Genomic DNA, 12,202 nt, shown 5'->3' on the forward strand with positions numbered 1-12,202 from the left:
GTCCACATGTAAGGATTAATATGTATGGATTGTTTTTTATTTTATATTATTTTAGACTGCATTTCTTTAGATGGGTAATTATTAGATATAAAATTAAAAAATTATTAATAAAGTCCCTAACCCTTTCGACCTCATTTTAGAAAAAACATATAATGAGAGTTTTGTTTTCAAAGATAAATTATAATTTTATAAATATCAGTACAATCTTATATGTAAAATATAAAATATTAAACAACTTTTGTTGATATTTTTTATTTGGTGAAATAGTTATGGAAATAAAATAGAGAAAGATCCTACAAACAAGCGCAGAGTGCTGACCTATTATTAGGACTTTAAAAAAACAATAATTAGAATGTTTTTTGTGGTGAAGAGAAGAAAAAAAGCAAGGAATCATGGGTCGGGTTTTGAGAGAAGTGGGCAATGGGTAAGAAGCGGGCCGAGGCCCATGGATGGTAGTATCATAAGGACGAAGGATATGGATACTCATATCATATCGTATGATCCAACTCCAACATACATCATAGCTGTGTGAAAATTTATTTTTCTGAGGAGGGAGGGGTTCCTTCCAGAATCGGAATCTAGATCGGAACCCTAAAAGGAAAGGAAGAGATGCCGAAGAAGATGGGAGTCAACACCAAGGCGGAGGCGGCGAGGGCTCGCAAGAGTGCGGCGGAAGTGGAGCGAAAGGAGAGGGAAAGTCGAGAGAAAGAGGATCATTACTGGCGAGAGGCGGAGGGTTCGAAGTCACGCGCCGCCAAGAAGAAGGAGGAAGAGGCCGAAAAGAAGGCGGAGGCAGTGGCACGGCGAGCGGAGGCGCGTCGGTTGGCGGAGCAGGAGGAGAAGGAGCTCGATAAGTCCATGAAAAAGGTGGATAAGAAGGCGAACCGAGTGTCTATCCCGGTGCCGAAGGTGACGGAGGCTGAGCTTAGGAGGCAGCGCGAGGAGGAGCAGGCGGAGGCACAGAGGAAGGCGGAGGAGGCCAAGAAGCGCCAGAGTCGCACTGCTGCGGAGGAGGAGTACGAGAGAATGGTGCTCGTTTCCAACACTAATCGCGATGATTCCATCATCGAAGCACGAACTGTGGATGATGCCATCGCTCAGATGACCATCGTCGATAACTTGCCCCCCGATAGGCATCCCGAGAGGCGCCTCAAGGCCTCCTTCAAGGTAACATTCAATTCTGTAGAACGACGCATTTCACGCCTTATTGTTTGCTTTGGATCCGCTGTCATCGCGGATTAACTAACCGTAACGTGCAGGCATTTGAAGAAGCTGAGCTCCCTAAGCTGAAAGAAGAGAAACCAGGCCTTACCCACACTCAGTACAAGGACTTGATATGGAAGCTCTGGAAGAAATCTCCTGACAATCCTCTTAATCAAGTCAGTAACATAATCTTTTTGTATTTTCATCATGTGTGATCCTTTTATTATGGTACCTTACACTGTTCCCTTTTGGGCAGATTGCTGAGTGAGTGATCAACAACAGCAGGCCTGTAACTGAAAGCAGAGTTGTAGTCAGGTTTGATGACAGCTTCTATTGAGCATTTTCATGCTGTGGCGGAGCCATTTCTACTTCATAATAATTCCTACCCTACAGAATTTCGTAATTAGGTGATTAGGACAGTTTGCCTTTTACCCTGTGGCTCTGTTAAACTCACCACATGTTATTATACTCTTTGTTTCCTTTTTTACTGTGATCCTTCTGTAAGCACTAGCAGGAGATGAGTTTGACTTTCTGTACATGCACAGACATTGTTGCCGTGAAGTTTGAGTAGGACTCTCTTCGTACTGCCAGGGATAAGGCTGTTCTAGAGTAAATTTGTATTTAAAGTGAACAAATAAAGGTATACCTGCCTTCACTTTAATAAAGCATAGGCTTAATTACCTGTTTAATCTCACTTTTTTCTCAATGTACGCTTGTAGTTCATGTACTTCTAATTGTGGGAATTTCATCCTCATGATTTTCTAATTGTTGATGTAAATTTCGTCCAATTGTGGATGAAAATATGATGGAGATGACTGACAAGGACTAATATGTTTAAATAAAAAGAAAAGGCATTTTTTTTATGCCATTAGCCCTAAATTCCTAATCTACAATGTAACCAACAAATTGCTCATCACAAAGCTGTTGACATGGCTTCCTAATCCGCAAATCCCGGGCTGGAGACATGCCTTCCCTCCATCAAATTGGTCATCGCCTATACACCTCCTACTCATCCCCGCAATGAGGAATCTTCTCGGTAGGATGTGATGAGGGAAGCAAAGTCATGGGGTATAAAGGAAAAGAAGAGGATGGTGGTGGCAAAGCTAGTGGAGGTAGGTAGTGGCGGAGTGGATGGTAGGGGTCCATGGAAAAAAAACTTTTGCCTCATTCGCCTTTTCAATCTTTATAATCTCCCAACCCATCTACACCCACTCCCAAATCCACCACCTAGAAGCACTCGCCTGCTTCCCCCCTCTCCCCCTCCAGCTGCTCCCATACATACCTGTGAAATTACCACTACCAAAGTGAGTAACACTTTACTGCATTAATTTCTTGATCTTGTTCACTTGGGCTCTGAAGTCCAGTATATTCTTCAGGATTTGCTGGCCTGAAGCTCGTCCACATGCTCATGAACCGAATTCCTTTCCCCAACAAATAGCTTCTATGACTATGCACAAACAAGGATACATAAAATTATGTACTCATTTTCTGGTGCATCGTATGTATACTTCATGTAGAAGAATGCATCGACTTTGTCAACTTTTAATGGTGTATATTCTCACGAAAGCTATTGTAAAAGGCAAACTTCACGTCAGTTTCAGTCATTTGAACAGCCATGAAACCTTAAGCATCATAAAAGAATTTCTCAACATTTCGGCTTTTATCCCTTGCCTGCGTTTGAGCTTGTTCCACTTGTTAAACAGAAGCAGGTTACATTTCAATCCCATTGTTATTCATTTAAAGATGAAGGGAACAGGCTTTTTTTTTTTGGTCAAGAAGGGAACGGATTCTTCCTTTCATTTTTTTTGGTCGTTATTCTTTCAAAAATCTCGTAAAGTGTGAGTTTGGGCTTAACTTCCATGGAGGCCCAAATACTTCCGTCTGCAATCGACTCTCTGTGGTAGGAGAATGAGAGTGGAAAAAGAAAAGAAAAGAATTGGTAAAATCTATGATAGAGTTTGGTATCCTCTCTTAGTGGAATAATCCTGACCATTAATTTTATATGGATAGATAATGGAAGTTAGTGATTTAGTTTATAAAAAACATTAATACTTTTTTTATCTTTAAGATATTAAAAAAATCACAAATTTTAATTTAAAAAAGATATAAAATAGTCATTCAAGTTTACAAGGTGTCACAGTAAATACTAAACAAAATTTATCTTGTGTTTGAGTATGTATGTGTTTTTGTTTATTATTATTTAAAAAATAATTTTAAATATTTTCTAGTGCCAACTTAGTCAAATTGCAAATCAGGCTAATCCGTCAATTTGACGTGAAAATTGGGATGAGACCCAATTTAACAAGTATGGGGATAAAATCTGTGCAATTAAAATTGCAATGATGGAAATTCCACATCAAATAAAGTAGGAGAACTAAAAGTATATAATTAAGCTTAAGGGCGGATATGCCACTGTCCACTTTCAAAATAAGTGCCTTTTGAATTATTTTTTTTTTACCTAAGATGTCTGAGATAGAATAGTAAAATGTTTAAGATTTTTATTAAATAATTATTTTAGTAAAAAAAAAAAAAAGAATGCTTCTTAATTAGTTGTAAGCCTTCAATTTTTTTAATAAAAATATATTGATATTTTAATTTTTCATTTTATTTAATTATAAGTTTGTATACTAGTGAAAATTATTTATTTTTATAAAAATTAATTTAAAAATAATTACTTACCCTGCGGTTTACTGATTTATAATATACAAAATTTTAAGCTGAAAAATAATTAAAATAAAAATTTTATTTAACTTAATTATCAAAATGCTTAAAATATTTTTATTTGCTAAATAATTTTCAATTTATATTAATATAAGGATAAAGTAAATAAAATATTGGGAGTCGAGGGGAACCACAAACATGAAAATTGGGAAGTTATAACGTACTACGTTGATGGACGAAGTTGATTTTATAATTAGAATTCTATAATGTACTACAAAATGGCTAGAAGAAAATATGGTTGTTATTAGTATTGTGTGGTGGTGCGAATAGGATAGTTATCCGTTATAGAGGGGGCATTGGAGTGTTGAAGTTGAAGAAAGAAAAGCAACCCAATCCATTGGAGTGGCATGGAAGGCCTGGCGGTTCCAGTTGCACAACTGTTACCGCTTCCTAAAGTTGGCATTCCCACAACACCTAATGGTAATGGTAATTAGCTGATTCGCTTCCCTCATTATCGGTAATTAACGCTAATCCTGTTTGTAATTGTACGCAGCAGTTACGGGATTTGTCTCTCTGAATCTCAAACAACACCTTGGACGCGGCGTTTCTTTTCGCACATCATCGCATGCACACTCACAGGCTGAGGCTGTTCCCCTTTCTGAACATGAACAAGAACTAGATAATCCCAATCCTAATCCTGATTGTGTGAGCGGGGATTCCATACGGCAGAGATTTCTCAATTTTTACGCTTGCCGTGGTCACAAGGTCCTTCCCAGTGCTTCTCTGGTCCCCGATGATCCCACTGTTCTACTCACTATCGCAGGGATGCTTCAGTTCAAGCCTATCTTCCTAGGCAAGGTCAGTATTCCTATTGTTTATGCCTTGCAACAATTTCTCTTTCTCTACCAACTACATATATTGATTATTGACAGGTTCCAAGACAAGTACCTTGTGCCACTACTGCGCAAAGGTGCATACGTACTAATGATATCCACAACGTTGGCCTCACTGCCAGACATCATACCTTCTTTGAAATGCTTGGAAACTTCAGCTTTGGTGATTACTTCAAAAAACAAGCTATTCTATGGGCTTGGGAGCTTTCCACCGTTGAGTCTGTATTCCAACTCACCTCACCTCTTCCTTCTTTCATGTCTATATCATTTCTCATGTCTTCCTTTACTTTTTTAGATTTCGTTTGCCCCCAAACAGATTATGGGTTAGTGTTTATCAAGATGATGACGAGGCTTTTCAGCTCTGGTCTCATGAGGTTAGCTACAAACGGATTTCCTCAACCATCATCTTGTTTCCATACATGACTCCGCCTTTTTAAGTTTTTACCATGTATGGGTTTCCAGTTAACACTCAACAAACCCTATTGCATTAATGTGCCAATGCATAATGTTATCTTAAATCTATGCCCTTTGTTTCTATGCAGGTCGGTGTTCCAGTGGAGCGTATAAAGAGGTTGGGAGAAGAGGACAACTTCTGGTCCAGTGGAGTGACAGGCCCCTGTGGTCCTTGCTCAGAAATTTATTATGATTTTCATCCTGAGAGGGGACATGTAGATGCCGTAAGTATGACTTAATTTTTTTTTATTGTGTTTTTCAAAATCACTTCAACCATGTTATTTGACAATTTTTTGGTATTGTGGGATGGGATGAAAGCAGGATCTCAATGATGATACAAGGTTTATAGAGTTCTACAACCTAGTATTTATGCAATACAACAAAAAAGACGATGGTTCTCTTGAACCTCTAAAGCAGAAGAACATAGATACTGGCCTTGGACTGGAGCGTATGGCTCGCATTCTTCAAAATGTATATGTTGATTTGCATTCTTGTAAAAGTCATCATTTATGTTTTCAGAAGTATCTCTGGGGCACTATAACTATTGTTGCATATGCTCCTAAAGTCCATTTTATATATATTTGATGTTTTGCAGGTTCCAAACAACTATGAAACTGACTTAATCTTCCCCATTATAGAGATGGCCTCTAAATTAACAAATGTTTCATATGGCACTGCTGATGATCAGACAAAGAGGAATCTAAAAGTAAATATATCTTCATACAAGCTGTAGTACAATCTTAGATAGTTCATTTTATCCTATACTTGCCTTTCCTATTACTTTTGATGTATGCTATTTCTTTTTTTGTCATATCTTAATAGTCAATTTATCTTAGATTATAGGAGACCACATGCGTGCAATTGTATTTCTCATCTCTGATGGAGTTGTTCCATCAAATGTTGGGAGAGGTTATGTAGTTCGGCGTCTTATTAGAAGGGTTGTTCGTACAGGCAGGTTGCTTGGTATAAAAGGTGATGGCAGGGGAGACCTTGAAGGAGCTTTCTTGCCAATTATTGCTGAGAAGGTAGTTGAATTAAGTAGGCAAATTGATGCTGATTTGAAGAACAGAGCACCACGTATCCTTGAGGAGTTGAAGAGAGAAGAGCTTCGGTTTGTGCAGACACTTGAGAGAGGTGAAAAGTTGCTTGAGGAGAAACTTGCTGATGCTTTATCAAGTGCAGAAAGAAATGGAACTGTGCCTTGCTTGGCTGGTGAAGATGTGTTTCTTTTGTATGATACTTATGGGTATCCAATGGAAATAACAAAAGAAGTGGCTGAAGAATGTGGTGTGAATATTGATATGAGTGGTTTTGATATTGAGATGGAGAAGCAAAGGCGTCAATCTCAAGCTGCACACAATACTGTCAAACTTACCATTGGAAATGGGGAAAATATTGCAGAAGATGTACCTGATACTGAATTTATTGGATATGACAGTCTTTATTGTAAAGCCATGATAGAAAGCCTAATGGTAAATGGTGATCCAGTTGTACGGGTTGGTGAAGGGAGTAATGTGGAAGTTTTACTAAACAAAACTCCATTTTATGCTGAATCAGGGGGACAAATTGGAGATCATGGTTTTCTATATATTTCAGAGGGTGAGAATCAACCAAAAGCTGTTGTTGAGATAATAGATGTTCAGAAGTCTTTGGGTAACGTATTTGTTCACAAGGGTACAGTTCAAAAGGGTGTTGTAGAGGTTGGCAAAGAAGTAGAAGCCACAGTGGATGTAAAGCTGAGGCAGCGAGCTAAGGTACAAGAACTGTTGGCTTTTTCGTTTCATTCATGTACTTGTTTGGTGAATCTTTTGATACGAAGAATCCTTTCATCATCTAGTCATGCATATTTCCAAATTCCAAGCTTACAGGTTGTCTGAGATCATAGTAAATTAATTGGTGCTTTGCAGGTTCATCATACTGCTACTCATTTACTACAAGCTGCACTGAAGAAAGTTATTGGTCAGGAGACCTCACAAGCTGGTTCATTGGTGGCATTTGATCGTCTCAGGTTTGATTTCAACTTTCACCGACCACTTCTTGACAGTGAGCTTGCAGAAATTGAGGTGATAATCAATGGATGGATTGAGGATTCTACGCTGCTTCAAACCAAAGTGATGCCTCTTGCTGATGCAAAAAGAGCTGGAGCTATTGCAATGTTTGGAGAAAAATATGGAGAAGAGGTTGGATTTACTGTGAATACTTTTGATATTGACCTTTGAAGTTCATTTGGCTTCTGTTAACAGCATGTAAACTTCATGAATCATGAAGTGAGTACTCAAAAGGGGTGACCTTCAGGGATGGTTGTCATTTCTGATATACCGATTTTTGTCCCTCAATATTTGACATGTGCATGGACCACCATAGTAAATAATGTACGGCATAGTAATATATTGGGTTCTGTAAATCTTATAGGGTATCATGCTGCATAAAACATTGAGACTGTATAAAGAAAGTTTTAATCCTAATGGCTTGCTATATATTCCAGATCTTAGACGTGCATATTTCTACCTCTTAATATTGAGGGAAAAGATTTAGAATATGTGTAAGATATTTATGTAGTATTTATCAAGCTGATATGATGATCATGCAGCTTCTTGTGGTTTTGAAATTTGGTTTGCTGCAGGTACGTGTTGTAGAGGTTCCTGGTGTATCGATGGAACTTTGTGGTGGGACTCATGTCAGTAGCACTTCTGAAATTCGTGGTTTTAAAATAATCTCAGAGCAGGGCATTGCGTCTGGAATCAGGCGTATTGAAGCTGTAGCTGGGGAAGCTTTCATTGAATATGTCAATGCCCGAGACTTTTATCTGAGGCAGCTATGTTCCACTCTCAAAGTATGTTCCGTGATCTTGGCTTTTGACAGTACTGTCGAAGTTTTGACCAGTTATAATTTGTCCTTAGGAGAACCAGTTACTATTCATTTTCATCTACGTGGGCCATGATCTTAAAATCCTGTTGTGCTGTTAATATCCATGTGTCACACAATTATTGCGATCAGTTCTTAATTACATAAATTTGTGGACGTGGCCATCCTTTTGCTTTCCTTGCTCTTTTTCATTTTCTTTCTGTCAAACCATGTTATTTTATACAAGATGGGCATTGATCATAATCTGGAAGGGTTCTCCATGTGCCATTCAAATACTTCGGGGTTTTTCATTTTCTTTATGCCTTGTAAGGATTTCTGTGTAGATTGTTCCTCAATGGATTAAACATATCAGAGAAGGGAACTTTCTGACTTTTTTAGGTGTTCATACATTTTGGTTCCTTGTTGCATATGTTGCTGAAATACAGAGTGTATCCTTTATATCTACAATCATTAATAAAATTTAATAAAATTTCTAGGGGTATTGTTTGCTTGATCATTTTCTGCGTATGAAACCATTTCTTTGCTTCAAGCACTTCTAATCTATACGTTGTGTTCAGCAATATTGATTTTGCATGTCTTAATGTTTTGTAATTACTATCACCTTATGAAGGTTAAACCTGAAGAAGTGACAACAAGGATAGAAAACCTTTTAGAGGAGTTACGGGTAGCTAGAAACGAAAATTCTGCTGTTCGTGCAAAAGCAGCAGTCTACAAAGCTTCAGTCATTGCAAGCAAAGCATTGTTGGTGGGGAATTCAAAACAGTACAGGTAATATTTTTCCATATGGGTGGGAAGTATATGTTGCGATAATATGGAGGAGAGAGCTTTCTTCCCTGTTAGAAGTTAAATAATTTAGTGTTGCCAAGTTACCTCCTATTATGTATAACTCTCGAGAAAAAGGTGAAAAATGTTTTTGATATAAAAGTCTTTTAACTTTTTCTCACTTTAAGTTTTTCATGTCATAACCAAAGAAAGCTGACAGTGAAGAAGCAGAGGTTTTGCATCACATCATCGATTGTCCTTAGAACATATTTTCTGCGAATGCTACAGAATTGATTAGATCTTGAGAGGATGCCCTTTGTGTGTGTGTGTGTATCTCGTTAAAGCTTGGTGGGACTAAAAAAATTATCTTTGAAATTTTATTCCTTGAGTAGATTATAATTTTTATTTGTTGATTGTTGAAAATTTTCAGGGTACTGGTTGAGTGCTTGGATGATGTTGATGCAGAGTCACTTAAAAGTGCTGCAGAATATTTAATTGAAACACTAGGAGATCCAGCAGCGGTTGTACTGGGCTCGTGTCCAGGTGCAGGGAAGGTTAGTCTAGTAGCTGCTTTTACTCCTGGGGTTGTTGATCTGGGGATTCAGGCAGGTAAGTTTATTGGACAAATAGCAAAACTATGTGGTGGTGGAGGAGGTGGAAGGCCCAATTTTGCTCAGGCTGGTGGGAGGAAGGCTGAAAATTTGGCAAGTGCCCTCGACAAGGCTCGGTCAGAGCTTTTAGCTACTCTATGTGAAAAAGGGAACTGAATTCAATACACATGGCAAATATTTTAATGCTAAAGCAACAGGAAATATTGATTCTTTCTTGTCAGAGACATCACAAGCAAGAGGGGTGGAAGCTTAAGTAAACAATTTTCTTACAATTCCAGGTTCCGTGTGATGGAAGTTTCCAAATACTAGCCAGAGCACGTAAAATGTTGGTTGTTCATGTCTTTATCCTTCGGACACAACCTGACCTGCATTCGCGCCTTCCAACCTGTAAATTTTGAAATGCGTACCTCAGATTGGATGCAGGGTTTTGTTAAGTGTATACTCTATATGTACATGAAAAGCTAGTTTTGAGAGTGAATGAAGGATAGGTGAACTCATTACCTTCTTGATTGCCTACGAGGAAAATGGACCCCGTAGAACTGAAGGGCTGAGATGGCGATGGGAAAGATCAGTTTGTGTAGGCTTAAACTGACACATTTATATAGTACATTGGTTACGTCATAGGCGCCAAACGAATAATTTGACATATTTTGATGAAATATTTTCAAATTTTTTTCTTAAGTAAATTTGACAAAAAGTAATTTTTATTTAAGTTAATATAATTTAATTAAGTAAATTTGATAAAAAAAAGAGTAATTTTTGTTTAAGTTAAAAAAATTCGTATGAGTTAAAATTATGAAAAATTTAAATTTTTTTTTATCTAAACTATATTGTAATCATATAATAAAAATTTAAGAATTTTAGATCATGTAATATTATAACTTTTTTTAATTAATTTTTTAAAGTCATAATTTTTATAATCATTATTATTATCTTTAAGAATTTAATTTAATTTTAAATGATTATATTTCATTAATTTTTAGTATAAATAGTACATTAAATAATATATTTAAAATATTTAGTGAAATAATATATATGAATCTTTAATAATTAGGTAGTTATTGATAAGAAATAAATATTTATTAAATTCTTATAATTTAATAAATAAATAAATTAATTAAATTTTAAATAATTTTAACTATAAATTTTTTAACTTAAAAGAAAAAATTAATTTTTTTTATCGAATTTTATCAAATTTATTTAAATAAAAAAAATTTCTTAAACAAGTTTAAATTTAATTTGATTTATATTGAGTCTTTATAAACTTATTAAATCTAATATAAATTTAAAACTAAAATCAATGAAAAATTGAACTTATATCACTGAATTGAATTGGGTTACAAATTCAAAATTTTAAAAAGTGATTTAATTTAGTTTAAATTAAACTTATATGTGTATATAATTTTTACATAATAAACTTGTAAGGCTTAATTTTTTAACCACCAATTGCTTGGTCCCCTGCTCCATGCTAACCATCACGTTGTGCTGCATCTTCACCCTCGAACGTCCTGTTCCTGACAACCCCACATTAAGAGCCACCAACCCCTTATGCAGTTCAAGTCACCCCGACGCAAGTCATCCATCAACGCCATCATTCATTGCGTATTGCAATAACTGTTTTACCCGCTCTATCAGTTCCAACATGAAGCGAAACTCTTGGACCAAGTAGTGAAGCTTTGAAGGAACGAGAAGCTTGTGGGTTTGTGAAGGGAAGGAAGTGAGTGCAGAGGAGGAAATAGGTTTTGATTTGAAGTGGTGGGGTGCATTTGAGTCTGAGAAATGACGTTTGAGGGGTTGACGAATGAAGGGTGTGGGGTTGGAAGTGGGGTTTGGGTTGGGTAAGAGTGAAAAGATCGAGGAAGTGGTAGAGGAAGCAATAACAGCCATGGCCGAAGTCGAAACCTTAAGAGTTGGAAGTCGCCGGAGTTGAAACCTACGGTTGGATTACGCCGTTTCATTCACGTTTGATATGAGACAGACCGATAACGACTACTTCAAATGTTTTAGAAACATTAAAAAAAAAAAAGAAAGAAAATGGAGAAAGACTAAAATAAAAAATAAAAAATGCAATGCAAGTATATGCAGTGACTACTTTTATATTTAACCTTATAAATTAATAAATATTACATTAAGTTATTGAATTTCTGTTTTTTTCTTCATTTCTATAGTGCTTGTTTCTTGATAAGGTAAACCAAACTTAATTTCAATCGATTGATTTATAGTTATAATAAATACTAGATATATTGATAAAAAAATAAATAAATACTTGATATTTGAATGGGTCATATTGTTTGACTAAATCAATGAGTGAATGAGTTCCGTTACCTTGATAAATAATGACTTCATGAACTTGTACGTTCTCCTTTAAAAAAAAAGTGAGATTAAAGGAAAAACTATGTAAGAATGGCCTAAGCTCACAACCTATTCTACATAGTTGATTATATAGTCCTAATTTTTTTTAGTTTTATATATAATAAACTTATTTTCATCTTAAATTTTAATATATAATAAAAAAAGTGGATTAGAATTAGAGTTAGAAGTGAGTTAACTAATTTTTTTAGTGAGTAATTAAATTATATTATAATAATTAAAGATACATATGTTTACTTATTATTTTTATTAAATTATTTTATTAAAAAATTATTTTTAATTAAAAAATATTTTTTTAAAAATAAAATTTTATCAAATTAAAATGAGCTAAAATTTAAATTTACAAATATTTATTAATTTTTATTAAGTTTACAAATTATTTTT

At 35.7% G+C, this 12,202-nt stretch overlaps 2 protein-coding genes across 7 annotated transcripts; both read left to right on the forward strand.

Annotated features, from left to right (window-relative positions):
• The first annotated feature begins 490 nt into the window (after positions 1–490).
• Positions 491–3,719, forward strand: LOC113864534 (coiled-coil domain-containing protein 124). Of its 2 annotated transcripts, XM_027498367.1 has the most exons (4): positions 504–1,167; positions 1,260–1,379; positions 1,460–1,518; positions 1,749–2,077. In XM_027498367.1, the coding sequence occupies exons 1-3, from the start codon at positions 610–612 to the stop codon at positions 1,469–1,471; spliced, it is 690 nt and encodes a 229-aa protein (XP_027354168.1). In that variant the 5' UTR covers positions 504–609; the 3' UTR covers positions 1,472–1,518; positions 1,749–2,077. The 2 variants fall into 2 exon arrangements, with proteins under 2 accessions (XP_027354167.1, XP_027354168.1); XM_027498366.1 differs by having other exon boundaries at positions 491–1,167; positions 1,460–3,719.
• Positions 3,720–4,094: 375 nt separating this feature from the next.
• LOC113864530 (alanine--tRNA ligase, chloroplastic/mitochondrial) lies at positions 4,095–10,156 on the forward strand. Of its 5 annotated transcripts, none has more exons than XM_027498357.1 (12): positions 4,095–4,344; positions 4,421–4,722; positions 4,797–4,975; positions 5,053–5,131; positions 5,300–5,434; positions 5,532–5,681; positions 5,806–5,916; positions 6,047–6,964; positions 7,118–7,390; positions 7,834–8,043; positions 8,686–8,843; positions 9,268–10,124. In XM_027498357.1, exons 1-12 carry the CDS (start codon positions 4,272–4,274, stop codon positions 9,602–9,604), a joined length of 2,925 nt encoding a protein of 974 aa, XP_027354158.1. In that variant the 5' UTR covers positions 4,095–4,271; the 3' UTR covers positions 9,605–10,124. The 5 variants fall into 5 exon arrangements, with proteins under 5 accessions (XP_027354158.1, XP_027354157.1, XP_027354159.1 ...); XM_027498356.1 differs by having other exon boundaries at positions 4,154–4,344; positions 4,418–4,722; positions 9,268–10,156; XM_027498358.1 differs by having other exon boundaries at positions 4,154–4,344; positions 4,418–4,722; positions 5,529–5,681.
• The last annotated feature ends 2,046 nt before the right edge of the window (positions 10,157–12,202 follow it).

This window comes from Abrus precatorius, unplaced genomic scaffold (genome assembly GCF_003935025.1).
Source record: "Abrus precatorius isolate BTA unplaced genomic scaffold, Abrus_2018 Scaffold4, whole genome shotgun sequence".
Classification (NCBI taxonomy): domain Eukaryota; kingdom Viridiplantae; phylum Streptophyta; class Magnoliopsida; order Fabales; family Fabaceae; genus Abrus; species Abrus precatorius.

Excerpts from the sequence above, each read along its gene's own strand:
- LOC113864534 (XM_027498366.1), top strand. The coding sequence starts at position 610 with ATGCCGAAGAAGATGGGAGTCAACACCAAGGCGGAGGCGGCGAGGGCT. Across the intron at positions 1,168-1,259 it reads GCCTCAAGGCCTCCTTCAAG|GCATTTGAAGAAGCTGAGCT; the intron begins GTAACATTCAAT and ends CGTAACGTGCAG.
- LOC113864530 (XM_027498358.1), top strand. The coding sequence starts at position 4,272 with ATGGAAGGCCTGGCGGTTCCAGTTGCACAACTGTTACCGCTTCCTAAA. Across the intron at positions 4,345-4,417 it reads CATTCCCACAACACCTAATG|CAGTTACGGGATTTGTCTCT; the intron begins GTAATGGTAATT and ends AATTGTACGCAG. Across the intron at positions 5,132-5,299 it reads TTCAGCTCTGGTCTCATGAG|GTCGGTGTTCCAGTGGAGCG; the intron begins GTTAGCTACAAA and ends GTTTCTATGCAG.